Genomic DNA, 20,572 nt, shown 5'->3' on the forward strand with positions numbered 1-20,572 from the left:
GCCATACAAATAAGGTTGCACTGTGATGTTCTTGTAAAGGAGGAGTGTAGTAATTAGGGCTGGGCGATATGGAGCAAAAATCATATCTTGGTATTTTTAGGCTGAATGCCAAGACACGATAGCCTACAGTATATGTGTGGTGGCCTGCAAAAACAGTCTCATATCACGAAATCCATAATCTTGATACAGGATATTGGCCAGCCATAGTAGGAATTGCTTTTTTAAACATTTTGTTGTCCTTTCTTACTTTATTAGACACCCAGTAACCATAGGAATATATCATAATTAATATATACATATAAAATACACATATAAAATAAATGAAAATCTATTTGAGCAACTTCAGATGACTCTCATGTGATTGACACACACCTGAGGAAGCTTTTGGACGGAGCAGCCGCAGTGATGTTGGGGTTGGGGGTGTAATGATACACCACCCCCTGCAGGTGGCGCTCTGCCCCACCAAACCGCACAGTGATGCCATGTTCCCCTGTCCTGTTGCTGCCTCCGGTCAGACAGCTGATCTGATCCTCCTGGATGTTTCGTCTGGAGGTGGGGGGGGGGAAATAACTTTAAACCACACAACAGTGAGAAGAAGGATCTTTATGGGAAAAGAGTAAAAAGATAAGCTTTTTTTTTTTAATGAGGATAGAGAAAATTTGGTTTATTGTCTTTCGTTTCTCTATTTTTGACAATTTTTTCCTACACATTTTCAATTACAAAACTCCATACTTTTCCAGTCCAAGATTTTGTCTGGTGTTCAATATGATTTACACAGACAGACATCTTACACCTACTAACTAGGTCATATCACTGTAGAATGAAGATTGTTCTTCACAGCGACAAATATCAGAATATGTGAGATGATTGGCAGGGTTCCTACATGCTTTCTATTTAAAAATTCCATATTTTCCCCAGACCCTATGTTCTTGACTGGATGTGATTTTGGTGGGCTTTTGATATAATTCATGCTGACAGCAGCTGGGAAATAATAGCATCCCTCTGTCTGAACATTATTCTTCACATCAACAAAAACCGTGGACTCAAAGTGGGTCTACAACAGCATAAAAGCTATAATTATGTGTATATCGGACCTGAACCACTACATTTTCATACTTTTCCAAATGATGGAAATGATTAAATTGATTTTAAATCATTTTCCAGACATTCCAGACCTGCATACTGGAGGAACCCTGTGATACTGAAGAGGTGTAAATCAGGAACATAACTCATGGTCATTTTGGAGATACCTACACAAGACATGGCACTCCTCCGATCAGGACACTGACTTCACTGGGGTGTCCCGTTCTCAGGCTCCGGCCTCTGATGCTGAGCGCCGAGCCCCCCGCCTTGGGCCCTCTCTGGGGGAAGATGCTGCTCAGGACGGGGTCCTGGGGATGGAGAGACATGGGGGAGGAGGGGAAAGAGGGTGGAAAAGATGGATAATCAATAATGCTATAGCGAGCCAGTGATAAATTGAGGAGATAAAGGAGCTTCGCTGACGCCAGCGCACTCTGGGACACACTGGACTGCTCACTGATAGCTGGCCTGCAGAATTCATTTAATTAATTTGTCTTTCACTTACGACAACTGGGCCAATTAATTAAGGTCCTTATCAAGCCTATAGACCTTTTGCTTTGATGTGAACCAGGGGACAAGTTGCTGCTTTATTGTATTGCATTGGTTCAGTTATGTTTCACTCAGCAACATTCCAAGCGGACCGTCACTTATCAACAGACGCGATGTGGGAGTTGTCAGTTCCTTCATTGGTCAGAAATGTGCTGTTGGAAAAAATACTTTCTGCTGGAGGAAACAGACAGGGACATTTCGGCATCAGCTGCATTTGTGGACTGTTTAACACAGATACTCAACCCAAGGCTCTAGAGCCACATGCGGCTCCTTTATGGGTAGTTGTGGCTCTTTTAAGTCCTATGCTTAAAATACATATATATAAATAAATAAATAAATAAATAAATAAATAAATACATACATACATACATACATACATACATACATACATACATACATACATACATACATACATAAATAAATAAATAAATACAAAAGATAAAGGGACGAAAGATGCAAAGATTATCTTTTTTGTCAATGTGGCTCCTGAGTAGGGCAAGGTTGCACTGGTTTAACCCATAATTCACAGCGCCTCCTGAGGCCGTGTCAGATGGCGGTGGATCGCCAATTTTCAAGAATGGAGCTATCCCCTTGGTTGTCAGCAGTGTTTGTAACTCATTACAAAAGTTACATATTACATGTGATATATTACTTTTAGCAGTAACTCAATAATATAACTTATTACCAATAGGATTTCAGTAATATTATACCAGTTACTTTGTCAAGTAACAGAAGTTACAAATTGAGTTACTTTTTTTAATCAAAGCATATAAATAAAGATACAATCGTTTCCTAATCAAATTATGTGTTTTTATGCAAATAACTACTATAGATGATAATAAGGGAAAATCATAACATTTAGACATTTGGACGGTTTACACTGACTTCAAGAGGTTGACATTATTTTTCAGGATGGTTCTGGGGCGGTGATGTCATTGTGCTACTGCCGTTATTTTGGTGAAAGTAATGCAAACATAGTGTAATAAGTAACAAGTTACTCTACACAGACAGTGATATTGTAAAGTAACATTACTTTCAAATGAGAGTAACTAGTATTATGTAGTATATTACATTTTGAAATTAACTTGCCCAACACTGGTTGTCAGAGACCTTAGCTTAGCTAAGGTGGAAACAACCCAGGGTTGGAAATAACTGGCTGCTCTACACAAAAGCCCTGGAGATGTCCCACTTTGGCTTGTTTCAGTGCCTCTGCAGTTGTAAGCTCCTGCAGTATCGAGGGTTGTTGACAGTTTGTCGTCGCCGTTGCTGCATTTACCTGGAAGCTGAAGGTCTGAGCTGACAGACCAAGTCCTCCTCCCCTCACTTTGACCGAGGCCTGGCCGCTCTTCTCTCCTCCACTGCGTGTGGTCTCACACACTATCCTAGAAGAGGAGGACACAGAATTGACACAATTGTAAAGAGATGGAAAAAAGGATGGAAAAGCATGAGTTACTTGCAGTCACACTCTTGCAGTTCGGGTGTATCGGGTGCCTTGCACTTGCCTTGAGGAGACTTCATATCTGCTGTGGATGACACTGCAGGGAACCCCGGCAACGGTGACCGAGTTGTGGATGTCTTCAGCTCTCTGGCCGAGGTTAGAGCCTGAGATGGTCACTACTGTCCCCCCCTCTACAGGACCGGATACCGGGTCCAACTGAAGCAGAGGACATTGATTTAAAAAATGGGCACCAGACTCAGGTCATTCTCCTCATTCCCTTTTTCCTCATTCAACGAAACCACAAAAAATCTCTCATAAAGTTTATATATATATATATATATACATATATTTCCCCCCCGATTATTTTATCCCATTTTTATCCCCCATTAGTGCTTTTTTTATTTTTTATCCTGGTTGCTGCTCCACCCTCTGCCGATCTGGGGAGAGCCGAAACTGGCTCCATGCCTCCCCCCGAGACATGGGCAGTAGCCAGCCGCTTCTTTTCACCTGACAGGTGAAGCTTCACCGGTAGGACATAGCAAGTGGGAAATCACGCTATTCCAACGAGTTCCCCTCCCTCCCAACAGGCGCCCCTAACGACCAGAGGAGGCACCACTTCAGCGACCAGGATATTGCATGTTTTGGTGTGGGGTCCCTTCCTATATAAGGAAACCCCCAGGGGGCACGGGGAGAACATGCAAACTCCACACAGAAAGGCCCTTTTTGACGACCCCACCCGGGCGGTGGGCACTCAAGGATATGCGGACGGGCAAACACTCCTTCAGCGCTCACAGCGTCCGAGGTGGGAATCGAACCCAGGACCTTCAAGCTGTGAGGCGACAGCGTTTACCACTGCGCCACCGTGCCCCCCCCTATCTCTCATAAAGTATAAAAAAAGAAGAGGTCTTACAAAGTGAATGACGGGTGCAGGGCAGGTGTGTTTGATCTCGTCGCCGCACGAGTCCTGATAGACGCAGCGAGAGCTGGCGCCGCCGTCACACCACACGCAGCCGTACTTGGGGTCGGCCGTGCGACAGCGGCTGCAGTCGGACCGCCCCACCGAACAGCTGAACAGAGTCACTGCAGCCAGGGGAGAGGAGGGGCGAGGGAGTCAGTGAGGAGAGCCACACTGGTGGACTGCAGCATACTAGTGTACCATTCGCTCCGCTGAGAAGGTGAATGGCTGCGATGAGTCTTCTCTCCAGGAAGCTCCCCAAGGTGAGCAGGAAAGATGGTGGCCATCCGTCGGGACAAAAACCTCACGCCACAAGAACGCTTTCTTCCCATCTGCAGCTTGGCCTCATCAGGCCCAGGACCCCCCTGGCCTCCGACACAGGCTCATGTCCCGCCCCCACAACCACTACACATTGCATTAACGTAAAGCCTCTAACATCGGACTCAATGTGTTACATTAACACACTTTCTTCTGGAGTATTATCTTATATATGAAGAGTTCATTTGCAAAAACAGGTATCTCCGTTTGGATTTTCCATCGTTTTATTTTATATATTGATGTATTTATACTGTAAATAATTTATTTTTGGGACTTTTTTATTATCAATCATAACTAAAACATATTAATCTGATCATTTTCACATAAATCACCTCAATAATGTTTTCTATGTGCACTCCAGGGAGTATCAATCATATTCATTTTAAGAATGGCATTTACCTGTTTTTGCAAATGAACTCTTCATATATATATATATATATATATATATATATATATATGTAAGAATATTTAAAGGATGTCTGTACTTTTTTTTAAGAGCAGGAATGTGTAAAATATGAACCACGGAATGTGCAAATGCTCACATTATGAGGTATAAGAATGTGTGCAATGTGCAAAGATAATACTCCAGAAGAAAGTGTGTTAATGTAACACATTGAGTATATATATATATATATACTTGCTCTTTTTCTTTCTTATTTTATCTTACTATGTTCTTCAGTGTTGTTATGCACCAACATACCAAAGTAAATTATTTCTATGTGTCAACATACTTGGCAATAAAGACAACTCTGATTCTGATCTGATTCGGGTCTCTAATAGTCAAAGAGACACACACACACACACACACACACACACACACACACACACGCACACACGCACACTAATAAGCATCCCCACCATACAGATCCTCAGCGCTGTCAATGAGGAAGTAGTTTTTCCGCCTCACGTTGATCATGGCTTGGTATTCCTCCATCGAGGCAGAATAGGCATACTGAAAGCAAAAACAGTAACAACAGCATAAACCACTTTGCTATTTTCAAAGATTCTACTCGACTACATGTGATGAGAAAAGATGATGCAAAGCCATGTTCAGAGCAGTCGTTATCTGTCATATTATCTGAGAGGCAATGAAACGCACTCGTGCAAACACATTATTGAGAAACAGCTGTTCATTGATTTTGAAATAGCATGTGCCGCTGGTTTACTGGTGTTGGTTTGTGGCTCTTCTTTTTCTCTTGATAGATTTTTTTTTGCGTCATTGTTAATCAGACCCGTGTCAAATGGTGTTTATTTAACAAATTTACCACGAGAGGGAGGGGGTTGTGGGCACATTTACCACTGGTACAGGGTTGTGGCACGAGGCGAAGCCGAGTGCTATAAACCCTCTACCAGTGGTAAATGTGCCAACAACCCCCGACCTCGAGTGGTAAATTTGTTTTCTACAACAGCTACCAAATAATATAAAAAATACACAATTGTAACATCCAATTCATTTATTTACAATCATTACTGGTTTCAGAATACATTTATCCTTCCGCCACAGAATATAGTTCCATACACAAGATCAATGATTGCACTAAACATTTAGTTGCCTTTGAGCCAAAAAACAACTAACCTATTCCTTAACGGGATTCACAGTTATTGATACATTGCCTGTAAAAGTACAGTTATTTAAACAGTTATCTAAAGCAGCCCGTTTTGGTGGTGGTGTGTTGATATCTGGTGACGGCAGAGGGCGTTTGTTTGTTTGACAGTCCCAGGTTCTGGGTCCGGGCGCTAGTCCGACCTCCCGCTAGTCGGACCTCCCGCTAGTCCGAACTCGTGACAACTCAAGCTCAGCCAGTTCTCTCTCCCCAATTTCACCATGTCGTTCTTTGTTCACTTCACCTTCATCTTCATCTAACCACTGCTCAAAACTCAATCCACCCAGTAAATCAAACGTTACTACGAAATCGGACATTTCCTTGTTACAGATCGGCCATTTCCTTGTTAAGAGATTTGTCGACTGACAGGCTAACAGTGGGCGGAGTCAGCACAGGGAGCGGAGTCAGCATCAGGGAGCGGAGTGATACTGCGGTTGGAGCCGAACTGTAGGTTGTTGTCCTATTTACCACTGTTGCTAGCCAATCAGAATCCAGTATTCACTCATGCTGTTGTAGAATAAGCATTTTGCTCTAACTGTGCGTTGCTTTATCGCAAAATAACTGGGATGTGGAGGCTAAATGACGTTACATCCGTTTTGTTAGCGTTCCATTTGCAGAAAACTGGAGCTGGTATTCTGGGAAGTTCACTGTTGCGAGTCACAGCTCTTGATCAGATTCAGTCACTAGCCAGGCTAGCCATTTTTAGCAATAACAGTTGATAACAAGGCATTTCGCGGCATTTTGCGCATACAAACACTGCAGCAACATGTCCACACAGATAGAAGTTAGGCATTGCTGTGTGTACCGCTGATTTAATGAGACACAAACAAGACAGAAGTGCCAAATAGCATTTACTACGATTATAACTACTGTTGTTGTGCGGAGCAGCCATCTTGGATTTTTGAGGTCGGGGCTGCTGAGGCTCCTACGAGTTTGGAATGGGAAATACCAGCTGTGGTGACGTCACCGTCCCAGCTCATGACCTTTGAACCGTAAGATTACCAGTTCCCAGTTATAAAGGAATGCACGATAATCCCCTTAGAGTACAAGATGGGTGGGGTTAAACTGCATCAGGATGACTCAGGTAAGTTGTCAATCATGGCAAATTAATACTAAGAGGTATCACTATCATATAAATAAATGACAATCCAAGTAAAAAAAAAAAGTCACACATACTTTACAGTAATGTCCTCTCCTATGTGGAAAACACCACCCACTCTAGGCAGAATAAACCAAATGCTACGAATTCTTTGAATACTATTCGACTCAGGTATGTAGGTAGAATTATTGCCAGATTTGAAACGTACATCCATCCTGGAGATATTACAGCAGCACATTGAGATATGTCTGACCTGGTGCAGCTGGCAGGTGATGAGGAAAGCCGACGGCTGGGCGGCGTGCGCCTCCACGACGGCGTCCACCACTACTGAGTGGTTCTCCACGTCCAACACACACTCATAGTCGAAATCCTTATCCTGAATGTGCACACACGTAGACACACACAGACATACACATAACATTAAGAACTGTATTTCAGTCATGTCATAGCTATCTACTAGTTTCATCATCAAAACCTCTTCACCTAATGATTCTCTTTCGGATATGACATTTGAAACTGCAGTAAGCTCTAGTAAGATAGAACATGCTTCTGATATTCCTATGATAGTCCTATAATCTTAAAGGGACAGCTCACCCTAAAATCCAAAACACATATATTCCCTCTCACCTGTAGTGCTATTTATCCATCTACGGTATATCGTTTTGTGTTGTAGTTGCCTGAGTTTTAGAGATATCGGCCGCAGAGTTTCTGCCTTCTCTCCTCTATCTCCAAAACTCAGGCAACTATCCCAAAACGATATAGATGGATAAATAGCACTACAGGTGAGAGGAAAAATATGTATTTTGGATTTTAGGGTGAGCTGTCCCTTTAAGGAGTTGAATTTGAGCTTTTACACCCTAGTAAAGTGGGGAAGAAAATAGTTTTGGTACCAATCCTCTCATCACATACTGTAGCTATCGGGTGACCAATTCAAACCAAAAAATCCCAAATCCAAAAAGTCGATGTAGTTCTTGTGGTACATTGAGCTTGTGGAGCAGTTACGTTACCTGAAAAAGGTTTAGGTGTTGTCCCACCAGAGTGATCTTCCTCTCCACATTGACTGGGAGGAGAGAGGTACCCTGAATTTTCTCCACACACGGACACTCCTGCTGACATATTATCACGCATTATGAGAAACATTACAAAATGTCAATACATACATAAAAAGGCAAAGGAAATAGGACCATCCTACATACACCCGCAGCCTGCATCGGAAACAGCTGTCACAGCTAACATCACCTTTAAGCAACAGCATAACAAAGCTACCAAAGAAATGACAGAAACTAGAGATCCTGAATATACAAGGGAAAAGTAAATAAAATGCAAAATGACAGAGGAAAAAAACAAAGACTAAGCAAAAAGTAGAGTGAAAAAATCCTGAGAGCTCACTGTAATAAAGACAAAAACACAATACTATAATGCAACATTTAACAAGTCATACATAAGGAGGGACATTGGCTTCGGAAATAAAGTGCGAGCAGGGATGGATTTTGTTTACTAGCTCATTCTGGGTTAGTGCAATATTATTTTCCCCAGCTGGAATCTGAATGTGGCTCATGGAATGATATGGAGAGGGTCATCGATAAGATCTGCCAGGTTAGAGCCCTAAAGTTCTTCCATCAATGCATAATGAGGGATTCGATATTGATTTTGTGTTGATCATTTGGCCTTTCTTGCTGACTGGAGAGAGATAACGTGCAACAGAGAGTACTGTATGCAATATCTCCACTGGGACAATACATCAGCAGTCTATGATGTATCTCACATCATCACCCTGTCAAGTATGAAGTGGTAGTAGAAGTCCCATCACCATTCACCTATTTCTACAACGGCTGCACCCGCAGTAGCTTCTCCACTCACCGGAAGTTTTGAGTCAGTCGACGAATCTGATTGGTAGCTTGCTGCAGAGTCACGGTTAGGGTCAATATCGGCGTCGGGAGAGCGCGTATGGGAGATAGACCTCTCGGTGCCACCTGCGATAGATGGGCCTGTCGCGGAGAGAGGCGGTGTCTCCATCTCTACCTCCGTCTCTCCCTCTGCCTTGTCCCACTCCTTCATCCAGACCACCGAGTCGCTCTCTTCGGTGCGAGCCAGAGGGATTCCCTCCTTATCGCCGGCTAAATCCGCCGACGTGGCCGACTCGCTGGAGGTGGTCGAGCTCACGCCAGAGGAGGAGCTCGCCGCTTCGCCGGACGGCCCTAGAAGACCGAGGTCGGAGTCGGCCTGGCCGCCGGGTAACGTGGTCAGGGGGAATTCCTCAAAGACGTCCAACGATTTATTCCCGGTTACCGGGTCATCCCCGCCTCTGGCATCTCCCCCACCGCCGCCATCGGCGGTCACCTCCACGTGCGCGGTGGTGCCCTGGGTGGAGACACTGACGGAGGAGGTGGTCCGGGGCAAAGGAGGGCGCGAGGTGGATGCAGCGGTGGGCTCTGGGGTGGTGAGGGGTGTCACCGAGAACGTCACTACAGAGACTGTGGAGGGCACAGCTGCTACGGTGGGGGCAGGAGGCTCTGTGGGTGGTGGCTGGGTGGTTGTTGTTGGTGTCACTGTTGTTGTTGTTGTTGTTGTTGTAACAGGCGGGGGGGCAGTGGGAGGTAAAGGGGTCAGTTTTCTGGTGGGTGGTGAGGTGGTGGGCGCTGGCGGTTTGAACTTGAGGATGGAATAGCAGCCAATGAGAGGGGAGGAGAGGGTGAGAGAGAGGCAGGGGGAGGACAAGGGGAGGGGCGAAAAGAAAATCAGGGTAAAACGGAAGGGTACGCAAATACATTAAAGTGACAGCAGCGCAAAACAGATTCATGCTCAAAACAATACTGAATAAAGAGGGGAAAACAGAAAAAACACAGCAAACAGAGAGCACAGACTAATATGCACGACATGGCACACGGTACAGTACAGTATGATCAATGTTCTTCAATGTTGTTCTTTAACCATATCCATACTCCAAACCTGCTGATCTGTCTGCATCTAAAGAACATATCTCACAACAACACGTCTGCTTCCCTCTATGTGGACTATGTTGGTGGACTCACATTCTGGTTGTAGATGGTGACCCCCCGCTCGCAGGTGTGCTTGTGTGTGCAGACGTGCTGGTGGACACACCAGTTACACCCCCAGCGGCTGCTAACACAGCCTTGGCACCTGGCAGAGCACAGAGCACACATCACCAACTGGCACCAGGCCAGACTACTGGTCTTTATTTAGAAACGGTTGGATATATTAACTTAAGGAAGAATGATTAAAATAGGTTATAATGAGGTCCTAATAAGAAAGCAAGAAAACCCTCACCAAAACTCACTGCAACATTCCTGTCTGTGTACCTAATAATAAGCTACAGTAATAGTGACCATATCATACTCCTATCATATCGGTTCAGGATTTTCTGTGGTATAATTTTTTTTAACCTATAGTAGTTGTATGATGTTAAAACGTTTTGTTGTAATATGTATATAGTATCCTTAATGTGTTATGTTCAAACTGTTTAAACTGTTCAACTATATTGAAAGTATAGCGTGATCCTCCCACGTGCTATGTCGTACCGGTGAAGCTTCCCCTGTCAGGTGAAAAGAAGCGGCTGGCTACTGCCCATGTCTCGGAGGAAGCATGGAGCCAGTTTCGGCTCTCCCCAGATTGGCAGAGGGTGGAGCAGCAACCAGGATAAATACATTTAAATTAGCACTAATGGGGGATAAAAATCGGGGGGAAATATATATATAAAAAAATATATATATATTGAAAGTATTTACAGTTCTAATATGATTTAACTGTTAAATGTTCATTAGGCTTCAGACAAACAATGACAGCTGTAAATTGATGAAGAAAAATTCTGTATGTGGTGGTTCTTATTTAGCATATTTTAACATTTTAAACCACTTAACTTTTTTATTTATTTATTTATTTCGGTCATGGGAAATTAAAACATTTCATAAAATAAAACGAAAAAGTACAAACAAGCAGCACAAGGCTGATAGACCGAAAAGGTGTAGGCTGAAGCTATAGCTTATAGCGCCTACCCTTCTTACTTAAACAAGCTATACAACAGAAAAATGATTAACGAATAATCAATTATAAACAAAAACAGAGACAATAATTCTCAAATTCAAATAATTACACAATTGACAATTACACTGCATATACATTGCATTACCCGAATATGCACATATACCGGTACACATATATATATATACATATATATACATAGGATATCTTAATAATTATTATCATTATAATCATTATTATAACCACAATAATCACTTTCATAATTATATTTCATTACAATATACAATACAATACAATATATACAATATACAACCGTCCAGAAATTAATATACACCATACACAGATTATATATAACTCAATATTGTTACTATAACTCTTCCTCCCTATACCTCATAATAATGCATTTTTTATATTTCTTTTTGAACTGGATCACACTTGAACATTGCTGTAGCTCCACATCCATACCGTTCCATAGCTTTACTCCACATACTGAGATACAGTATGATTTTAATGTCGTCCGAGCTCTTTGGGTTTTTAAATTTAACTCCCTCCTGAGGCAATAACCCCCCTCTCTATCAGAGAACATCGCCTGGATATTTCCAGGAAGTTGATTATTCCTGGCTTTATACATTATAATCGCAGTTTTATATTCTATAATTTCCATTAATTTTAAAAGATTTGAATCTAGAAAAAGTATGTTAGTATGATCACGATATCCAGCATAGTTTATTATCCTTATAGCTCTTTTTTGAAGGATGGTTATTGCATGAAGTGAAGTTTTATAGGTATTTCCCCAAATCTCTGAGCAATAATTTAAGTATGGTAAGACCAGGGAACAGTAGAGCATGCGGAGTGATTTCATGTCTAAAACCTGCTTTGCTTTGCTCAAAACTGAAATACTTCTAGATAGTTTACTATGTATATATTTAATATGTGATTTCCAGTTAATTTTATCATCTATTATCACCCCAAGAAATTTGTTTTCAAACACTCTTTCAATATCAACACCATCTATCTGTATATTTACTTGATTATCTATTTTATAATTACTAAATATCATAAATTTGGTCTTAGCTAAATTTAATGACAATTTATTTATATCAAACCACCTTTTTAATTTATACAATTCACAAGTGACCTGGTCCAATAGCTCCTGTAAATTTGCTCCAGAACAAAAAATATTTGTATCATCTGCAAATACCACCATTTTCAATATTTTAGATACCTCACACATATCATTTATATACAAAATGAACAGTTTAGGACCCAATACTGACCCCTGGGGGACTCCACAAGCAATGTTCAAGCATGATGATACAGACTCCCCCAACTTCACAAATTGTTTCCTGCTACTCAAATAACTTCTCACCCATTGTAATACTATTCCCCTAATCCCATATCTCTCCATTTTATTAATTAATATGTCATGATTAATAGTATCAAACGCTTTCCTAAGATCTATAAATATTCCAGCTACATACTTGTGTTCATCTATAGAATTTGTGATTCCCTCAACTGATTCCATTAATGCCATCACTGTTGATCTATTTGCTCTAAATCCATATTGGCTATCATTGAGTAGACTGTGCTTTTCAATAAATTTGTCTAATCTACTATTGAATAGTTTTTCTAAAATTTTGGAGAATTGTGGAAGTAAAGAAACAGGTCTATAATTTGTGAAGTTGTGTTTGTCCCCAGATTTAAACAATGGTATGACTTTGGCTATTTTCATATTGCTCGGAAATTTACCAGTTTGGAATGATAAGTTACAGATGTATGTAAGTGGTTTAGAAATCCCTCCAATTACCCTTTTGACTAATTTCATGTCAATATCATTACAGTCAGTGGACGTTTTATTATTACATTTATCAACAATTTCTATAATTTCCCTCTCCTCCACTGCTGTAAGAAACATTGAACATGAATTCATTCCAATGATGTTCTGGTTGCATTCCTTAGATGTCACAGGATCGGAAATATTTTTAGCCAAGTTTGGCCCCACATTTACAAAGAAATCATTAAAACTATTAACAACATCCTCCATATTATAATTATTAATATCCTTATCAATAAAATATTGAGGATAATTTGTATTTCCTGAATCATTTCTAATAATACCATTTAATATATTCCATATTCCTTTAATATTATTTTTACTGTTATCTAATAATTTACTATAATAATCCTTCCTACATCTCCTCATTATATTTGTTAGTTTATTTTTATATTTTTTATATTTATTTTCTGCTTCATTCGTTCTTTGTTTAATAAATTCTCTGTACAAGGTATTTTTCTTTTTACATGCATTTTGCAGTCCCTTAGTGATCCAACTTCACTCTTAGTTACCTATTGCATTTAAATAAATTGTGTAAAAAAAAAGGATACACGCGAGACAGAAAGATTGTCTTGCTCTTCTCATTAAAGACTAGAGAAGGATATTATACTCACTAAATTGCTCATTTAAAAGGCTACTTTCAAGTCAGGAATTCGCACTCCTCTGTTACACTTATTTCAAAGAGGTTCTGGACAACAGCTTCAGCTACTGTAAGTACATTTTCCTATGAGTAACTTTTTATTTTCTTTTTCCAAAGAATTTGGGAATCCTGAGTTTGTCAGAACAACAGATGGCACAGTAAATCTGTTGATGTAAGGCACAGAATTGTTGCGTTAATGACATTATTTAGAGGTTAAGAGTCCATTGCTAATAACAAAGAAACTGCTTTATTTCAGTAGATCAATTTAGAGTAATGTGTAATCCAAATTTATACTAAATACTAAATATGTTAAATACACTATTTTGTATTTGTATCTGTATGATGATGTAATGTTTACTCCTGTGCACCCCAGGAAGAGTAGTCGCTACCTTGGTAGTGGCTACTGTATATTAGTGTGTGTCTGTGTGTGTGTGTGTGTGTGTGTGTGTGTGTGTGTGTGTGTGTGTGTGTGTGTGTGTGTGTGTGTGTGTGCGCGCGCGCGCGCGCGCGTGCGTGCGTGTACTAACGGCCTGCGCCCAGAGAGCTGCTGGACCAAGCTGCAGTCGTAGAAGGTGAACTCTGTCTCTGCAACCGTCACGTTCAGGAACCTCAGGGACAGCGTCACCATCACAAAGTCTGCATCAAGACAAAGCATGATATGATAATGGTTAATCAGAATCTGAATCAGAATCAGAATCAGAATTATTTTATTTGCCAAGGTATGCTTTCACATGCTAGGAATTTGTCTTGGTGTGGTTGGTGCTCGTTAACATTGATAAGAACAAATATACAAGACATAAACAAATAAAATCTAAAGGATCTAAAGAGATTATAAAATATTATAAATGGATTCAGATTTTAACAGATATTGATCATATTATTGTATTATATTATAATGAATATGAATATGAAAATGAATAGTATTATGAATGACATGCCCTGCAGTAGAGAGATATAAAAAGCAATAGACAGGCATTAACCTTGCAACCTATTCTCTTGTCCAACTCACTTACCACTGAACACACACAAAAACACACTCAGGTATGGTTATTGTGATAGTGTGGACTTTGGACATTATAACCTAGTGATGGTTTGGACAGTAATCATTTTTTACTGGCCACATGGCCCGTCACTCACCATCTCCCTGGCCAATGGGAGGCAGGCTGCTGGCATCAGGTGTGGAGCATGTCACACCGGTGTTGGTGACCGAGGCGGGAGTTTCTGTGTCCTGGAAGAAGCAAGAGTAGGCCTCTGCTTCTCCTAGACTGGGGAGGCCTGCGACCGACACTGTGATCTGAGAGAGAGAGACAGAGAGAGAGAGGGAGAAAGAGAGAGAGATGGAGAGAGAGAGACAGAGAGATAGATGAAGAGAGAGAGAGAGGGAGAGATGAAGAGGGAGAGAGAGAGAGAGAGAGAGAGGGAGACAGAGAGACAGATGAAGAGAGAGAGAGAGAGAGAGAGAGGGAGACAGTGAGATAGATGAAGAGAGAGAGAGGGAGAGATGAAGAGAGAGAGAGAGGGAGACAGAGAGAGAGATGAAGAGAGAGAGAGAGAGAGAGAGAGAGAGGGAGAGATGAAGAGAGAGAGAGAGATGAAGAGAGAGAGGGAGACAGTGAGATAGATGAAGAGAGAGAGGGAGAGATGAAGAGAGAGAGGGAGACAGAGAGAGAGAGAGGGAGACAGAGAGATAGATGAAGAGAGAGAGAGAGGGAGACAGAGAGATAGATGAAGAGAGAGAGAGGGAGAGATGAAGAGAGAGAGGGAGACAGACAGAGAGAGAGAGAGAGGGAGACAGAGAGATAGATGAAGAGAGAGAGAGAGGGAGACAGAGAGATAGATGAAGAGAGAGAGAGAGAGAGAGAGGGAGATATGAAGAGAGAGAGAGAGAGAGAGAGAGAGAGGGAGAGATGAAGAGAGAGAGAGAGAGAGAGGGAGAGATGAAGAGAGAGAGTGAGAGGGAGAGATGAAGAGAGAGAGAGATGAAGAGAGAGAGAGAGAGAGAGAGAGAGAGAGAGAGAGAGAGAGAGAGAGAGAGAGAGAGAATGGAAGTGAAGAGACGGGCAGAAACGGATTGCAGTTTAAGTTCTACAAACAATTCCCAGCAGAACTTAAGCCTCCGGAAAGTCCAGGACGGAGTGGAGAAAGTCCAGATGGAAATCCTTCCGGTCTATTGATTCATACACACAGTTCTAATTCATCACAGCCATGCATCCTTCTTCACATTACATCAGTGCTCTCTCCTCGGCTGATGTTGTAGAGGCTGAGGTGCTGCACACCGAGGCACTGCTGCTTCGGCTCGAAGCTCCACAGCCAGTGGTCCTGCAGAGAGCCTCGCTGGCACTCCCAGCGCTGGCCACACCTGAGCGGACGAAAAGGCGAGAGACCCCGAATCAGAATCAGAATGATTTTATTTTGCCACGGTGTGTTTTTTCACATACTAGGAATTTGTCTTTGTGTGTGGTTGGTGCTGCTCATTAACATTGATAAGAACAAATATACAAGACATAAACAGATCAAATATAAAGGATCTAAAGAGATGATAAAATATTATAAAGGGATTCCGATTTGAACAGATCTAGAGAGTATTAACAGATATAAACAGTATTAACAGAGTATAAACAGATTTGTAAAAATATTGCGTGAGTGGAAACATACCAAACTTATAAAATATTATAAAAGGATTCAGATCTTAACAGATATAAACAGTATTAACAGAGTATAAACAGACTTGTCAGCTAGGTGAGGTGGCTTAAGTTTGCTGTTAATTAGAATATGTACAGGGTCAGGCCAGGCGTGCATCAGAGGTAGCAGCAGTAAGTGAGCTTTGTGGTGACATGGTTTGCAGATAAGTGACAGTCAGAGTAATAACATATGTACAGTGATAAGGTGCATGATATCACAGCAGTAATGAGATAACAGAGTAACACAATATGTACAGTGGAAAGGTGCCCACTAGTAGCAGCAGAGTAATGAGACTGAAACACAATCAATGTCCAGTTTTCCTGGTCTAATTTTAACGTTTCTCCAAGCGGGTTTTTGTGACAGGTTATGACCAAGAAATAGGCTACACTTAGACTGCTGGAACAAGTAGATTTGTTTTATAAGACAAACCCTGAAATGTACTGTATCAATGCTGTGTGTCTGTCAGGGCAACCAACGTTCAACTGATATGTTGCTACCTGGAAATTTTCCATAACCATTTAGCAACAATGTGATCATTTTGGATTGCATAATGTATTATAGTTATCTATTGGTTCTCCAGAAATATGTGTAAAGAGATAGACGACACACATGATGATGCATGAGAGCGTTGACACTAACACACACACACACACACCGTCACAGACACACACACACACACACACACACACACACACACACACACACACACAGACTCACCGTCCCTCCAGGACACACCAGCCACAGTAGGGGTCTCTAGCAGACAGACATGACTGGCAGTCGAGGTGATCTCCACACTCTGCCACGGGACGCTTCTCCACCTGAACACCACAAGAAATAAGCGAGTCACATACAAGACTGAGAGGTGGATTTGTTTGGCGACTTTTGTCTGGAACTGCTTGAGACAGGTTGGAGATGGTTGTGCAAACGTTTTTTTTTGGGTAGCGGTTGAGTTAAACCTCAGTGGGCTGAGCCCCAGTTTTTCCAGGTTCTTTTCAGAGCGGAAGATGCTAACTAGCTAGTAAAGAAGGAACTGAAGAAATAGCATCATCATATGGAGTAAGCGGGCTCTGTTTGTCTGATTCAATTTTTGTCCCACATTGGATGACGTCATCAGCGAGTGACACCACTGATGATGTCATAGGCATTGTGACATCATTATATCTTATGACATCACTGATGATGTCATAGAGTTTTACATGAGGCTAGAGCACTTACATTATATTTGGATGACCGTGTTGGCTTTCCATTGATCAGCTTCCAGCATCCCACACACAGACACTCTCTGTAGGGAGTGTGCCAACACAATGGAGGCCACTTTCTCTGATCAATACCATTGTTATTGTCTGACCTCACACCTCCTGCTGACTGTTGTACCACTCACAGCGGAGGGGCTCGTGACCTCCAACCCCCACGGCCAGCTGGCTCCTCTGTTCCCTTTCATAGCCTTTGCCTCTCTTTGGCTTTTATTATCCCCGTTCTCAGTAAGAGAGACACAGCTTGAGGAAGTAGCAAAAGCCTGACAAGTCTGACAAAACGATGAATGGCAAGACGATGAATTACAACTCGTGTTCCGTCGTCGTGTGTATGGAGACATCTGGGCGAGTGGCTGCGTTTGCAGAGTCACCAAAAGGGCTATGGGCCTTTATGTCCCGTGTGCATATGTGTGTATTGTGTAGGGACGGGGCCGATCCGATCCGATATCGGTAGCCGATATTGGCACCAATTCACGGATCAGATCGGATCGGAATCGTAAAAATGTTTGCAATTCCAGCGCGGGCCCCACAGAGGGCGGGCGCTGGCCGTAATTTGCCCACGTATAATAGTATCCTTCTTTGCCTTGTATTATTTTCCTAATTTTGTCTGCTTTTTGCAAGGTATATTTAAATTTTTTTTTTTAATTGGCCAGATCTTTGCCTATACTCTATATCAGTGATTCCCAACCTGTGGGCCGCGGCCCCCTGGTGGGCCGCGAAGGTATTGCAAGTGGGTCGCCAAATCATTTCCAAAAAAGTATGATTTTTGAAAAAAAAATTTTTTTTTTTTTTTTCAATTTTTTTTGTGAAAGATTTGGAAAAATCATACTTGAAAAAGTATGATTTTTGTTTCTTTGATGTTATTGCTTTTGCTTGAATTGAAGTTTCATCTTTACATCATCTTTATATTGGGTTTGTGTTTATTTGTAACCCTATCGATTTAATGGGCTTTCTTCTGATATTTGGATTTTGTTTGGATCTGATATTGGATGTCAAATTGTTATGAGAATGCATTTTTCCATTGTTGAAGGATACCGTTATTTATTAATAATTTGTTAATTAGCCTGTTACAGACAGCCCCTTGCTTGTCATTTCTGACATCTGTGTGGTGCTGATGGACAGCTCCTTGAATGATTGGTGTGTGTGTGTGTGTGTGTGTGTGTGTGTGTGTGTGTGTGTGTGTGTGTGTGTCTGTGTGTGTGTGTGTGTGTGTGCGTGCGTGTGTGTGTGTGTATGTGTGTGTGTGTGTGTGTGGACAGCTCCTTGAAAACTGTAATACTGAAGGTGTTGCAACATGTTACAGGTGCTGTGTTAGTGACTGTGGAGCTTCAAACATGTTTCTCCTGTATTCAGTTCAGTCCTTTATGTTCAATTTTCAATAAAAAAGTGCTCTGAGAATGCATTATATGGCCTTTGTATTTATGGGGTCGGAGGTGGGCCGCGAACATTTTTGAGACATAAAAGTGGGCCCTGAGTTGGAAAAGGTTGGGAACCACTGCTCTATATTCAAGAAAAATATTGGTATCGGCATAATATCGGTATCGGCAGATATCCAAATTCAGGTATCGGAATCGGATCGGAAGTGAAAAAAGTGGATCGGTGCATCCCTAGTATTGTGTGCTGCATGCTCATTCAGAACACGTGTGTCACATGACATGTGGCTTTCAACTTAGAACTGAACATTTAGGCCACTTCATAGAAAATACCAAGATATATATTAAAATACCAAGATATATATCGTGTATCGCCAATCAGCCTAACAAGACAGAGATATGATTTTTGTCCATATCACCCAGCGCTACATGTCACCCAGCGCTACATGGTACTATGTCATTTTATAACATTATCACACTTTAAATGTGACACTTGCACTACGTTTTTTTTATCCCAGATTTATTTCTTTTTATTCTACCATGGCCCTCGTGTAATTTATTTATTTATTTATTTATTTGTTTATTTGGACGGGACAGTGCAAAATCAATGAACACAAAAACCATGAAGCAGATACAGTCACCTGGAACATAATAAGAGTGTAAAAATTGCCGGATTTAGCACAAGGCTAATTTCCATCCGTTGTCCCCGAAAGACACAAAAAACAGAATATATAAAACGTAAAACATAAGTAACATAAGTAATCTGTTCATCTAGAATCGTTTTATCCCTTTAGGTAGTAGCCTTTTACATAGAATGTGTTTTTCTCACCTAAAGTTCCTTGTATTTACTTTAGTCTCGTCTGTCTAACTAAGTTGGCACTGCTTATTCTAGTGAGGTACAATTTTCGTCTTTGTTGTATGCAAGTACGACAAAAATGACAATAAATGAATCTTGAATCTTGAATCTTGTAACTTACAGCAGTGTCGGTCATGATGTAGATGTGTGCTCCAGTCTGGTCCAGCAGAAGGTCACTGTTGATGGGGGAGTTGGGCTGGATGGTTGTGGTAGCGTACATCTCCACCTGGCCATCTGGACCCAGAAACACCTGAAGACATAGAAAAACATCAGAGACTTCAGAGAACAAACACGCTGACAACAACAAACAATTCCAAATGTTCTGGCCGGGTGAAGTGAACTTTCTCCTCCATCATTTTGTCCTGATGGCCCTGAAGCCTCAACTCCGTCCAGTGGTAAGAGTAGATTTACAGAACAATTCCTAGGTCGGAATGTGTACTGTATATAGAGTATTTATTTTTTATTTTTTTGTTTCTGATGCTGCTTAATCAAAATGGGGGTTTATGACTCACTCACTCACTCATTCACTCACTCACTCACTCACTCACTCACTCACATAAACTTCTCATTCTTATTCTTCATCATCTTGTGGCTTTCCGGCAGACTGGTCAATAATGACACTGATGACATCACTGATGATGTCATAGTGGCAGGGGTGCTCTTTCTGTTGCAGCCCGATCGCACGCACGTACAATGGCGCATGGCTGTGGCCGAACATAATTCTGCTCACTCACTCTACTCAAACACACACACACACACACACACACACACACACACACACACACACACACACACACACACACACACACACACATGATGATGATGATGATGATGATGATGATGACGATTCACGATGACACATATACAAAGAAACAGTGACAGGGATACGTAG

The 20,572-nt window shown here is 41.5% G+C and overlaps 1 protein-coding gene across 1 annotated transcript in view; it reads right to left on the reverse strand.

Moving 5' to 3' along the window:
- plxnb1a (plexin b1a) overlaps positions 1-20,572 on the reverse strand; it is a gene marked incomplete at its 5' end in the record, with an annotated part of 59,823 nt that overhangs the window by 27,416 nt on the left and 11,835 nt on the right. The window contains 14 exons of the mRNA XM_083656758.1: positions 373-546; positions 1,255-1,391; positions 2,906-3,011; positions 3,132-3,283; positions 3,978-4,147; positions 5,199-5,292; positions 7,297-7,419; positions 8,051-8,149; positions 10,076-10,184; positions 14,044-14,152; positions 14,654-14,810; positions 15,743-15,875; positions 16,916-17,016; positions 19,802-19,930. Coding sequence (XP_083512884.1) covers positions 373-546; positions 1,255-1,391; positions 2,906-3,011; positions 3,132-3,283; positions 3,978-4,147; positions 5,199-5,292; positions 7,297-7,419; positions 8,051-8,149; positions 10,076-10,184; positions 14,044-14,152; positions 14,654-14,810; positions 15,743-15,875; positions 16,916-17,016; positions 19,802-19,930 — 1,793 coding nt within the window. The remainder of the gene's footprint in view (positions 1-372; positions 547-1,254; positions 1,392-2,905; positions 3,012-3,131; positions 3,284-3,977; positions 4,148-5,198; positions 5,293-7,296; positions 7,420-8,050; positions 8,150-10,075; positions 10,185-14,043; positions 14,153-14,653; positions 14,811-15,742; positions 15,876-16,915; positions 17,017-19,801; positions 19,931-20,572) is intronic.

This window comes from Poromitra crassiceps (assembly GCF_964638095.1).
Source record: "Poromitra crassiceps genome assembly, chromosome: 20".
NCBI classification, from domain to species: domain Eukaryota; kingdom Metazoa; phylum Chordata; class Actinopteri; order Beryciformes; family Melamphaidae; genus Poromitra; species Poromitra crassiceps.